The sequence below is a fragment of the Tripterygium wilfordii genome, chromosome 14 (assembly GCF_013401445.1).
Source record: "Tripterygium wilfordii isolate XIE 37 chromosome 14, ASM1340144v1, whole genome shotgun sequence".
NCBI lineage: Eukaryota > Viridiplantae > Streptophyta > Magnoliopsida > Celastrales > Celastraceae > Tripterygium > Tripterygium wilfordii.
In genome coordinates, this window is record NC_052245.1 from 10553956 (window position 1) to 10567276 (window position 13321).

The window sequence follows — 13321 nt, forward strand, 5'->3', positions numbered from 1 at the left end:
GCGGCTCATTTAATGGTTAATTAGGAAAGGCCTGGATTCTCTTTCTTTCCAAAAGTTCCAATGGATTTGATCCCCACCGTGGCAAGGGACAAGCATATTGAACTTGGATGAGTGTTTGTTATTTTAGGTTCTTTTGCTGCTCTGCAGGTGTTAGTTGGAGTGTCTATTGTTTGTATGTCTTAGGTGTAAGTATTTCGTTTGGTCTCTTCGTGGGTGCTTTCTCTTGAAGTGTTGTTTCGTCCACCTTCGGGTGGAGATAGTCACCACAATATGTCGATTTGTATTGGATTTCTCTAATCTAATCAGGTTCACCGACCTTTCATTAAAAAAAAAAAAAAGAGATGATGGGTATCTTTAACGCACAATACAAGGATTTTAAGTTTTCAATCACTGTATACCATATGGGATGAACACACTCTCACGTAATTAAAATACATATTCTTCTAATATGGCATTTTAAGACTCCAATACACATTTTTCATCCTTATCTTGTGCGTTAAGGACACCCGTTATCATTTTCCTTCATTTTATATTTTGTCATTATACATTACATTGCGCTTGCCTACATATGTCTACCAAGAATCCAATTGGCCTCCTTGTTTTCAAGACTATTGAGAAGATGTACCAATGAATTTATCCAGTGTCACAAAATACACACATTGCTATAGTTATTTCAATTATGGTATTACAATTCTAATCTTAAGATTGCTTGACGACATCGTAACTTGTTTGACAAAGCTTATAAGCTCTGCCAAACACCCCACATAAACTCCAAAAAACACTTATTTTAGAGTTTATGTTTGTTTTTTTTTTTCATTTTTTTTCTTATTTCTTATTAAGATAATATTATAAAAAAATTTCTTTTAAATTAATTTTAAATATACTTTTTTAGAGTTTATAAGCCAATTTATTTTGACAACAAATAAACTCTGCCAAACGGAACCGACATTTTACTTTTGATAACCAAGACAGCAATGTTTTTCCTCTTCTTGTTGCGCTATCTCATGCGACCACGTATTGTTTATTTTGTACCCCGTTGCCTGACTTGACAACTTTACATGTATTATTTTATTTTCAAATATCTATTGTTAACAGTGGTATAAATTTTTGGGGCCAAGTGGCAAACAAAATGTATTGGGGATGTGTTTTGCTAATAGGGATAGGCCAACAAATTAAATATTTTGTACAATGATGTAAATTTATTGACTTAATTTTTGGTGTAATATAGGTGATGCCCAGTATGTATTTTGGTGTAGATGTAAGTATGTTTATTGTGAGGCCCGACAAACAAGCAAACATGGGGCATTGCAAACTCCATTGGTTCATGTTCGTCCCATTAAATTTGGGATAATAAAATTGCACCATTGAAGGTATTATTTTTAGGGTGCCCATTAAATAAGCCAACAAAAGGTATCCGTATCCATGCACCCTTAAAATCATTCCGTTGTGGTTGCTTTACCGTTGTATGTGAACCCGAGATATATAAGCTCTCTGATACACTATTGGTGGAATTAATTGACTTTATTGATGGAATTAATAATATTCACAAGGAAAGTCTTCTCTTTTACAAATTAATGATAGATCATTTGATTAATTAACAAGGATTGGAAAAATAATTAGAAATTCTTTCTCAATGCACCAAATATTATACCACACATCTAACAAACACCAATACAAGAAAACTAGAAAAGTGGTTTAAATAAATCCAAAGTGAAAGTGACTCATAGTGTCAGATCCTTTTCATCTTCATCATCTTTGTCGTCTAACGTTTTGTTTGTTTTCTGAGAATCAGATTCAAGACGTATCTCAGATCACTTACAATTCACAACAATGTTAGAAACCTTTTCTCTCTCTCTCTCTCTTTTACAGAAAACTTTTCTCGAGGAAGTGGGCAGTTGGGCCCGTTTTTTGTTTTCTTTTTTTTATGGGCCGATTATGATTATATAAGTATGTGGGCCTCGTCTATTTCCAGTATGGCTAGTTGATAGCCCATTATTTTTGGACCTCTATCTCAACGGCCCATCTACCTGATTTGGACCTGTCAACCCACCCAAACCCCCACAACTCTGTCAGCAGTCAGCACTCCGCCGCCGCCGCCGCCTCATGTGTGTCCAAGTGTAATAATGGAATGCACCGCCGGCCCTGCGGTCCATTACGAAACTCACTAATACAAGAGATAACGTTTGAGGTCCACTGAAATCTATATATTCTCGAGGGGACATTGGGAGTGAGTGAGTGAGAGAGAGAACAAATTGAAGATTTGAAATGGAGGAGACAAAGACGACCATAGTCAATCGCCTACTGGCGTTGAAACTCAAGTCCGGCAAGACCTACAGTGAGATAGCAGAAGAGACCGGGCTCACGAACGTGTATGCGGCCCAACTACTGAGGCGCCAGGCGCAATTGAAGCCTGATACTGCTAAAAAGTTGGAGGCCGCCCTGCCTGGTCTGTCGAAGGAGCTTCTGGAAGAGATGATGAAGCCACCGATGAGGTCCTACGACCCTAATTTGATCCAAGATCCTGCTATTTACAGGTTTACTATTTTCTATCTGGTAATTTATGTGTTATGAATTACTGAATATGATTGGGTATTCGACAATTGGGAATTGTTTAACGAGTCGCTTTTTTTTTGTTTTCAATGGGCAGGCTGAATGAAGCAGTGATGCATTTTGGGGAGAGCATCAAGGAAATTATCAATGAAGATTTTGGTGATGGCATGTAGGTGTTTCACTCTTGTCTTTCTTCTTAAGTTTGTTTTTAACATTTGGTTCACAATCCTTGTTATCTTGAGTTTTTGGTACTTCTTTCTTGTGCCATAATCAAATTAATGATGAGTCTGGAATGCCAATATAGTGTTTTCCTCTAGTGGGTGCAAATTGATACAGTTACATAGTAGTTCACATGTTTTGTAGTCCTTGAAACTTGTTTGAATCTCATGTTTGTCTTTAGTAGAACCAGCAATCTCTACATGTAATGTTAGTTTGATCATCGGATCAGTAGCAATATGAGAGAGTTGGCAGCCAACCCAAAAAGCAATTTGATGGTTTCTTGAGTTGTTGAATGAGAGTAAAGTCAAGTAAGCTACATAGCACTAGTAACATCGTATTATGTATTCCTAGATCTTTTGCAACAATATATCTGCTGGTCATTCCTTTAATTCCGTATTCACGCTGATATGAACTTTGACATCGGCTGCTGATCTATTAGAAGGCTATTGTCTTCCTGAGAGACTTGATATAATGTTACGCAAAGGATGGATTGGAATATGTTATTGCAATGTATTTTACATTTGAGCCAGAAAATATATATCTTTGGAAGTGATTTTCTCTTTTCAGCATAACTAATGGCCCCTTTCTGGTTTGTTAAGTATGTCAGCTATAGACTTCTACTGCTCTGTTGACAAAGTTAAAGGCATTGATGGAAAGGATCGTGTTGTGTTGACATTTGACGGGAAGTATCTGCCCCACACTGAGCAGGTTTGTCGTCATTAACTCTGTTTATGTACTAAGTGATAGAAGAATGATAAACTCAAGCTTCAAGTAGAACATATTTTATAAGGTGCCTCTCAAAATTCCATCTGTTAACATTTAACATTAGCAGGATTTGCACCCATGACTTTATGAATAGTGTTCTTATTATTTTGTCCCCCTATTTATCGTTTAATGAAAAGTGATTGTTTCAAGATTATTAACAAAATTTTTTCCTTTCTGTGAGTATTAGTTTGTCATCAGTCGTATTCTTTAAAACTCTACGGCAAAACTGCAAAAGAAAACCAATATTTTTAGTTCAATTATGAGCATGTAGGACAAACTTGATTACACTTCACTTTTATAAATATCTTAAGGTCCTAAAAATGTAAGATTAGAAGCTGAATTATTTACTTTAATCTTTTATAATTGTGAGATTAATTATCATCACAATACCAAGTTTTTGCTAAATTAGGGAAATTTAATTGGGTAGACAATTATTCTCATATACGTCTTCGTGGGATCGACCGCTTCTTGCTGAGCTATACTTCTGTACGGTTCATGCGCTTGCGAGTAATTTGAGAACTTGAAAATGTCAAAACAATAGGGAATAAACAGAAATTCGGCCTGGTCAAGGCTTGCTATAATTTATACAAAGTCCACAGAGTTTGAACTCGTGCCCGCTGGAAGTAGGTGAGACTGACAATATCACATATGTATATACTTGTATTTGGATTGTTAGTTTTGTATTCATCTCCTTCTCACGTTCTGCGAATAGTCGGGACATTGTGGAATATCTAGAAAGGCATTTAGGGAATGGGTCTAATTCTATCTTTGTTCATTCAGTTTGAAGGAAGGAATGATCCCAAAGAATCGATCTTTCTTTTTAGTTGTTGAATCCCTCTTTGATTGATCAATGTGTGTGATATTCCGAATCCTCGTTACTAATGGAATCGAAATGATCTATGCATTGATCAAAAGATCCTTTCAATTAGCTAGAATCCCACTTGAATTTTCGAGTTTTCAATGAATGTTCATTGTTGTTTTCCATGTCATTTGCAGAAATCGGAGAATATGGTTTCACGACTAAAGGCATCACTGAAGTAAACATGAATCCGTCATGAAGATTTGGCGAGATGTTGGGTGAGATATAATAATGCATTTCTGCTTACGTACAAGTTCTCAGTACGACCTTCTTCTTCAGTGTGTATTAGTATTGTAAGCTAATGCTGGTTTATAGCAGCTGCTTGTGTAAGGTACACTTGTAATGATCAAAGCGTGTATTGTAATACTATTATCTACAGGAATAAGAAATGAGCACATGTTGTGTTCATTTTTTCTTTGTGCAGCAAGAATTTCTTTACACAAAACAAACAAAATACATTAGGGGGTTTATGCCCGAGACTTTTCATAGGCCTATTTTGAATGAAAACTGAGTTGGAAATGCGGCTACTCCATTGGAGGTTGATTTTAATACTCAGGCTAGGGTGGCAAAAATCAGGTTCCGAGTCGGTTTCGGATCGGACATCCCTGGATTAGATTTCAGACGTACTTAATTGACTAAACCAGAATTGGTTTAAATCCGGACAATAATCTAATCCGAATTGGGGTTCGGACAAGTAAATCAAACAAAATTTATGAGTTTGGATCCGGACCCGATTTTAAACTAGACAAAAGATTTGTATTTGGACCCAGATTTCGGATATATAATTTATGTTCATACTAGGTTTAATTCGGATCGGACAAATTCGGTCATTCGAATCGGACAGAGTTTTGCCACTCTTACTCAGACATGAAGTAGGGGTCCCTTTTTTTTATTTTTTATAACAAGATAAATTGTGTAAAATCGAATTTGAATCTTCTCATAGGCTAAAAATAACTAATAATAAAATTAATATTATTCTTTTAAGGGATAACTATGGATTTAGCCCCTCTACTTTACATCTTGGATCAAAAAAGCCCATGAACTTTGTTTTGGGTCAAACAAACCCCTCAACTTCCAAAACGATACAAGTTACTTCTTCTGTCAAACAATCGTTAAAAAATGCTTATGTGGACCCTAATATCTTATGTGGCTTTGATTTTTTTTTTAAAAAATTCATATGTAAATGACATGTCACTTAAATCAAAATACCTATTAAATTTATCAAAATGATATATGTTCATAATTTTCTTATCCATAAACTTACATAATCTAGGTGGCAAGCCAAATAGACAAGCCACATAGATTAAAAAAAAACAAATAAAGTTTATTATAGAAACCACATAGACATGTCATATGTTTATGTAAGTTTATGGATATTTATTTTATGGATGTGTAATGTTACCGTTAAATTTTAAAAAAAAACCTTAAATCAAAAAACATGCCAAATTAAAAAATTCTAAATTAAATTTTAAAAGCCCTAAATATTTTCCCCCCTCTCCTTCCTCCTCCTCCCTTCGTCACCTGTGTTTGCACACATCCACTGGACCACTACAAAAGCAAGTGGCAGCATAAAAAATTCAACTTTAAAATTAGCAATTCTTCTCAATCAATTTTCAATCCCAAAGAAACCACTTAAATTTCAAACAACTAAAGGAATTACAGTTTGACTGAGTGTATGTTTTGTGTAGTTGAACAGAGAGATCTTCGATCTATAAAAATCGATGTCCAAACAAGTCCGTTGTCGGGTTAACATCGTGATTTTCCAAAAAAGGATATGGATCCTTTTCGAAGAAGAACAAGTCCGCTGCAGGCTTAACATCGTGATTTTTCTGGCAGAGACCTACCTATCTCTCCTGTATATTTGATTGTGCTTTCTAGGCGAGAAGTGGTCCGATTTGAAGAAAGCCTTTTTGCAGATCTCGTCGGAGATGGAGCTGGACATTCTTTGTCGCCGGAGAAGATGAATGTTGTTTATTATTTTTTCATTTTTAAAATCATAAATTAAAATTTGTCACGTGTCACAAATTAATAGGTGACATCCACATACACACCACGTAAGAAATGAATTGAAAAAAAATCACTTAACGGCCACATCAACATTTTTAACGATTCTTAGACGGAAGGGTTAACATGTATCATTATGATAAGTATAGGGGTTTGTTTGATCTAAAAAAAAGTTCAACCGTTTTTTTATCCAAAATATAAAGTACAACGGCTAAATCCATACTTATAAAAGAAATTTATCATATAAAAGCCCACGAAAAGCCCAAAATATTTTATGCAAGCCCAGGTCAGTCGAGGATGAAATTAAATACCGCCCATATCCCTCGAAACCTCCCTTCTCTAAAACCCCGTTCCCCAGCCCCAGGTCCTCTCTCACTCTCGATTCCCAGAATGGCACATACCCTAGCTCGCTCGCCAACCGCCACTGTCATGCGCAACCTATCTCTTTCTCTTATACTCCCCAAGCGCCTCCTCTCGACCACCGCCATAACCCGTCCTCCTCCAATTTCATCTCCCCTTCTATGCCGTCGTTCTATTACTCCTCTCTCCCATGCCGCCCGATCTATCCAGTTTGGTCAGACTGCCTCCCGTTTCGCTATCATTAGGTGCCGGGTGAACAGAGCTGGCAACTCTGGCTACTCTCCCCTCAACTCGGGCTCCAATTTCAGCGACCGACCTCCTACGGAGATGGCTCCGCTTTTTCCAGGATGTGACTATGAGCACTGGCTCATTGTCATGGACAAGCCTGCAGAGGGCACTACCAAGCAGCAGATGATTGATAGTTACATCCAAACCCTTGCTAAAGTCGTTGGAAGGTAATTTTGGTTTTTAAACTCTTTGATTCTCGAGGATGTATTGGATAATAAAGGGAACTGATGGATTGTTATGCATTGTTTCTTAAAAGCAACACTTTTTTGGCTTATAATTGTGCTGTTGTTTCCCGTTTCTGCTTTCTGGTTTCTTCTAAAGTTTAGGACTGTTATGTTACTAATTTTTTTTTTTGGCTTTGAAATAATTGCGAGTTCAAGAATTTTATTCAGTTCTTTTTTTTTTTCCATACAAATTTTTGAACGGCAGACACTGAGGGAAATCTAATAAATTATATTCGAGTCTTGGTAATTGGAAAGTGTTATGGTTTCATTAGAAGATTTCCTGCATTTATTTTTTTAATTTATTAGTTTGTTGTTAATTTATGCTATTGTGAATGTATTCTTTCTGGTATATTACTATCATTACTCGGGCAGTGTGTGTGAATGTGGTTTTTGTAAGTGATGCATGCAATTGTTATTTCATTGATTATTTTGGTGTTTCTTTGGTTTCTCTGTTTCAGTGAGGAAGAAGCCAAGAAGAAAATCTACAATGTTTCGTGTGAGAGGTATTTTGGATTTGGATGTGAAATTGACGAGGAAACCTCAAACAAGCTTGATGGTATTTTCTGAACTTTCTTCATTAGTAGGTTTTTTTGATGGAAAAAGTTTTTTCAGTTGTAGATTGTTTCGTTTGGTTGATTGATTGTACTGATAGAGTGATTGTTTCATCAATAGGCCTACCAGGTGTTCTCTTTGTGCTTCCAGACTCTTATGTTGACCCTGAATACAAGGACTATGGGGGTAAGTCTATAAGCTTTTCAAAGAGTAAAACTTGTTGATCTGTATTGTCAGTCATACCACACATTAATTTGCATATATTGTGTCATAGACTCATACTCGTGCAAAATGTCCATGTAAAGGGTATTGTAATGGTCCATCTTGGAAAATCTAAGAGGCTTTTTGCAATGTTTAGCTTTTAATGTTAATGTACTGACATCAAGTGTCTCTTTTGAGTTTTCTGTGCTTTAGAGTTTATTCCTCATGGAGAAGCGGATCATTGAAGATGAAACATTATCATCTCAATTATGTGTACCGGTCCTACTTTCACATCACAAAATTCCCTTGTCCTCTGTTTTTGTTGGGCGTCTAATGTTATTTTTTTTTTATCAATCCTCTTAATTTATATGTGCATGAAGCTGTTAGATGCTGTGCCCCACTCATAATCAGGTTTTAAGTGCAAATGGCATTTATCCATAGAATCCAGTGTACATATTTCCCTAGGACAACCAAACTTTTATATCTTGGGTATGCAATTTGGTGGCATCCAATACAAATGAATTAATGTCCAAGGTTTTTTCTGCCATTTCGGTTTCTGGGCTGTGGTTGCTATTTCTGATATCTGCAGCTGCATTTGCATGTTCCTTTTTAACAATAAAGAAAAAGAAAATGTAATATTTGCTCTGCTACCTCCACAACTTGTGCTCACTTGAGGTTTGAAGACAGAGTCCTTGCATGATAAATAGGAATTGTGAGTCGAGTTTGGTGACTATCTCCTCCTTTACTAATTTGTCGTATACTTATGGCCTGATATGTTTAAGTTGAAAAAGAGAGTCCTTGTATTGCCTATGTTCTTATAACCTGATACCACTGTTGCAAAAATCCCTCTAGTCGGCGACTAGTCGGCCGAGTAGTCGCTAGTCGAGCCTTGCCGCTTCGACTAGAGGGTAATGGAGCCACTTAGTCGGTGACCCGATTAAATACCGACTAGTCGGGGCGAGTCGGCCTATTCGGAGGATCTGTGAAGCACTGTGCGGCAGATCTGCGACAGATCTGTTCTCTGTTGTCGATAGCTCTCTCCTCTATGGGTTCTCACTCGTCGACGGCTCTCTCCTCTCTGGGTTCTCTCTCATTGACAGGTCTCTGCCTCTCTGGGTTCTCTCTCGTCGTCGGCTTTCTGCCTCTCTGGGTTCTCTCTCGTCGATGACTCTGCCTCTCTGGTTTGTCGATGATGCGCGTCTCTCTGGGTTCTCTCGTCGACGACTTGTCTCTCTAGTTTGTCGATGACGCGCGTCTCTATAGCTAGTCACAGGTCAACGCCTCTGTTTAGTTAATGTTTGTGAATTGTGATATAATAATATATTAATATATGTGCAGTGTGATATCCTCGTGGTTACAGAACAACCAAACAAAAATGTTTTTTTAACATACACTGCCACTTGTTCTAACATGAATTCCAACCACAAAATCTAATATTGTTTAGTAGTCCCGGTTCCATTACTGGCATTACATGAATTCCAACCACAAAAATGTTTTGTATATATTCAATTGCAATTATTTTTTAAAAATGATGAATAAATTATATATTGTATATATATAATTGTATGTAAGAATTTGTCATTAATCTATATGTGTTCAAGGTATTAGTTCAAGGTATTACTTTCATTTATATTGTGTTTTTACATATATATATATATAATTAAAAAAACTCAAAACGATTAATCCGATTAATCTCCGACTAGTCCCCGATTAATCCGATTAATCCCTAGTCCCTGCGAACCGCCTAGTAGCCGACTAGCGATTTTTGCAACCATGCTTGATACTAATTAAAGCTACAGATTCCCAGATATACATTTGTTGACCCAAGATTTATACACTGTCTGCCAAAATAGTATCGGTATCCTCTGCATTCTTGTTTCCTGTAAATATTTTCGGCAACAACTACTTAAATTATTTTGCATGACAGCTTAACTTATCAACTGTTGATTTTGGTAACTGGATAACCAGCAAGACTAGACTTTAACTTCCTTATCTTGTCATGAAATGTATCTTGATTGTTTTGTGTTTTTCTGCTGTGAAGTAGCCAATAATGTGAATCACAACTGGTGTATCCTCATATTTGGTTGGTCAGGTTCCATTAAAGAATAGCAGATGTTAATAGTATTTCTGTCGCTTATTTCCTATTTCTCCATCTCTAATGGTTTAGTCCATCTTGGCAAAGCTATTAAACTTAAGTAGGCAATTTATAGTTTTGAATGCTTATGGACTCACTTAAAAAATCTTCTCAACCTGTTCTGTAACTCTATTCTATGTAGAGTGTTGTGGAATCATTTGAGATGGTACAAATTCTGCATTACTGTTTTGTTACCTCAGTGTTATTGAGTATTCAACTGCAGCTAAGACCTTGTGATGCGTTAAATGAAATGGAGAGGGTATATAGAAATCCTTTGACATTTCCATCTTCTTCCAAGTGGTTTTTTGTTAGCCCAACACGACTGATGTGTATCTTTATATTTGGTTGTTCTGGGTTCCATTAAAGAATAGCACAGGTTACCAATTTGCTGTTGCTTATTTCCCCTCCCTCGAACTCTAATGCTTCTAGTCCATCTTGGCAAAGCTATTAGCCTTAAGTAGGCAATTTATAGTTTTGAATGCTTATGGACTCAAATCAGAAATCCTCTCAACCTGTTCTGCACCTCTAGTCTATATGTAGAGTCGTAGAATCATTTGAGATGGTACAAATAAGTGATGCATTGTGATCATTTCTGCATTCTGCTATGTTACCTGTGTTATTGGGTATTCAACTGCAGCTAAGTCCTTGACTCCTTGTGATGCATTAAATGTAATGGAAAGGGTGTTGAGAAACCCTTGACATTTCCATCTTCTTCCAAGTGGTTGGTTGTTAGCCCAACACAACCGATGTGTATCTTTATATTTGGTTTTTCTGGGTTTCATTAAAGTATAGCCCAGATTATTAATATTTATGTTGCCTATTTCCCCTCCCATCTTGGCTAAGCTATTAGCCTTAAGTAGACAATTTCTAGTTTTGAATGCTTATGGACTCAAATAAAAAATCCTCTCAACCTGTTCTGTATCTCTACTCTATGTAGAGTTGTGGAATCATTTCAGATGTACAAATAAATGATGCATTGTTATCATTTCTGCATTGCTGTTATGTTCCCTCTGTGTTATTGCCTTATTGGCTATTCAACTGCAGCTATGTCCTTGTTATGCATTAAATGAAATGGAGTTGGTGTTTAGAAATCCTTTGACATTTTTATCTCCTTCCAAGTGGTTGTTTCTTTGTTTGATTTCATGTGTGTGGGTTGTTGATTGTGTCTTATGTTCATTCAGTTATTGTTGTAAGACTCTTTTAAAACTACCATTTGCGTAATTGGTTCTAGGATTGGTTTGGGTTGGTTCTCAAATACTTAGGAATTCGAAACTGGGTGAACAGCTTGGATCGATCTTTGTTATTGATGTTGCAATTTATTTATTGAAATTGAACATGACTGAGATAATAACCAGTTTTTGAGGGAAGAGCTGTAGAGGTTTTAATAGAAAATTGCATGACTGAAAAAGTTCTAGGCTTAGAGGAAATCTCTAATTAGTAATGATCTACCTGTTGATTTTCCTGGTCTCTTCCATAGTAGAGATGCCTATCCAATGATCCATTGAAATATGAAATTCGGATTATATATTTACAAGTTTTTGTGGCTTCATTAAACATTAGTTTAATGTGTAGGTGAGGGGTTCTTCTGGAACTTGTCCAAAGGACCAAAACACCCTTGTTTGGTCAATCTTTACAAATCTATTAGCCTTAAGTAGGCATTTCCTAGCTTTGAATGCTTATGGACTCGCATCGAGATCCTTTCCAACCTTTTCTGTACTTTCAAGCTTTTGGAGTTGACAACTGTTGGGGAGGATACACAAGCTGTTTAAAAAATCATTTCTGTTTCACATGTTAAGATACCGTAGTGCATTACTCTGCAAATGAAAAGGCTGTTTGTGAGCCTATTGAACTGGTTCAAGTCTCTTTTCAATATAAGTGAAATTTATGTGGTGATACGCATTCAGTTTTGGCTCTCTATCATGGGAAATTTTAGCTAAAAGTTCCATTTTTAAAGCCGAGTGAAGATTACAGTGGACTAGAGAAATTAGCTTGTTTTTTTGTGAGACAAGGGCTTAGAAATGGGTGTTGGATGAAAAAAAATGGTGTACCTTGTTTTAGATTTTGAGTTGTCTACATGCATTTCGTTGAAAAAGAAAATATTGTTATCTAGAAATGGCTTTTGATTTTACGTTTGTTGCCTAAAGATGCTACTTTTTTGTTGCTGGTGCCCAACTTTATGTATAATGTCTTGCTAATAGTGGTAAAACTTTCTAATTTGTGATAAATTCTTCATTACCTTGTCTTGTAGCTGAATTGTTAGTGAACGGGGAGATAGTTCAAAGACCACCTGAAAGGCAGAGGAGGGTGGAGCCACAGCCTCAGAGAGAGAGAGACCGCCCCAGATACAATGACAGAACCCGATATGCTCGCCGCAGGGAAAATATGCGATGAAAAATTAAAAAAGGGGATCTCTGTATAGACAACAAGGTAGAGAAGAGGAAGTGTGACCTTGTGAAGGCCTCCATCCATGTTTGGCTGTTGTGTTTTCGTGGTCGACCAAGGAGGGCACTTGGCTTTCAAGGGTCAGAGACTATGGTAATGGACCGGTGGTTGTCGTTCATCAAGTCCAACTAGAAGAAGTCAGATTTAGTTCTACTTTAGGCTAGTCGAATATGGTTATAAATATCGCATGCCATCAATTTGTGCTCACTACCAGACACTTAATTTAATAAGGAATGAATAATGGAAGTTTAATATGATGTATGTAGGATTAGGAAGAGTTTTTTTTTTTTTTTTTTTCCTCTCTTATTCTTTTGCCCCTCTTGAATATTGGTTGTTTCTCTGTCTTGATTTGGAAAACAGTTTAGATGGTGATGATTGCATATAATATAGGAGTAATGGATAGGATACTTTGGCAGGCTATCTTTATTATAATGAAGAATTGTGAGATTTCCTCTTACATAATCACTGTATCTTTAGGTTAAGTAGCCTTGAATTGTATTTGTTGGCGAAGCTCTAGTTCTAAACACTTTTTTTTTTTGATAAGCACTTGCTAGGATAAGTTGGTTTTGATGTTTAGTTTCTGTTATTATTTTGAGAAAGATGTATTTTATTAATTAATGTTGTTCACATCACAAACCTTTGAAATTCGGATTTGTGCTCTCTTTTTAGGGGATTTGTAGCTACAATTCTCTCCAAAAAAAAAATAGTAAAGCATGACTTAAA

At 36.4% G+C, this 13321-nt stretch overlaps 2 protein-coding genes across 2 annotated transcripts; both read left to right on the top strand.

The window, feature by feature from the left end:
- Window positions 1-2156: 2156 nt before the first annotated feature.
- On the top strand, window positions 2157-4816 carry LOC120014660 (cyanate hydratase-like). Its single transcript, XM_038866679.1, has 4 exons — window positions 2157-2534; window positions 2648-2719; window positions 3369-3477; window positions 4531-4816. The coding sequence occupies exons 1-4, from the start codon at window positions 2266-2268 to the stop codon at window positions 4573-4575; spliced, it is 495 nt and encodes a 164-aa protein (XP_038722607.1). The 5' UTR covers window positions 2157-2265; the 3' UTR covers window positions 4576-4816.
- Window positions 4817-6688: 1872 nt separating this feature from the next.
- LOC120014385 (multiple organellar RNA editing factor 2, chloroplastic-like) lies at window positions 6689-13055 on the top strand. The gene is made up of 4 exons (XM_038866325.1): window positions 6689-7212; window positions 7728-7825; window positions 7942-8007; window positions 12405-13055. Exons 1-4 carry the CDS (start codon window positions 6695-6697, stop codon window positions 12545-12547), a joined length of 825 nt encoding a protein of 274 aa, XP_038722253.1. The 5' UTR covers window positions 6689-6694; the 3' UTR covers window positions 12548-13055.
- Window positions 13056-13321: the final 266 nt, after the last annotated feature.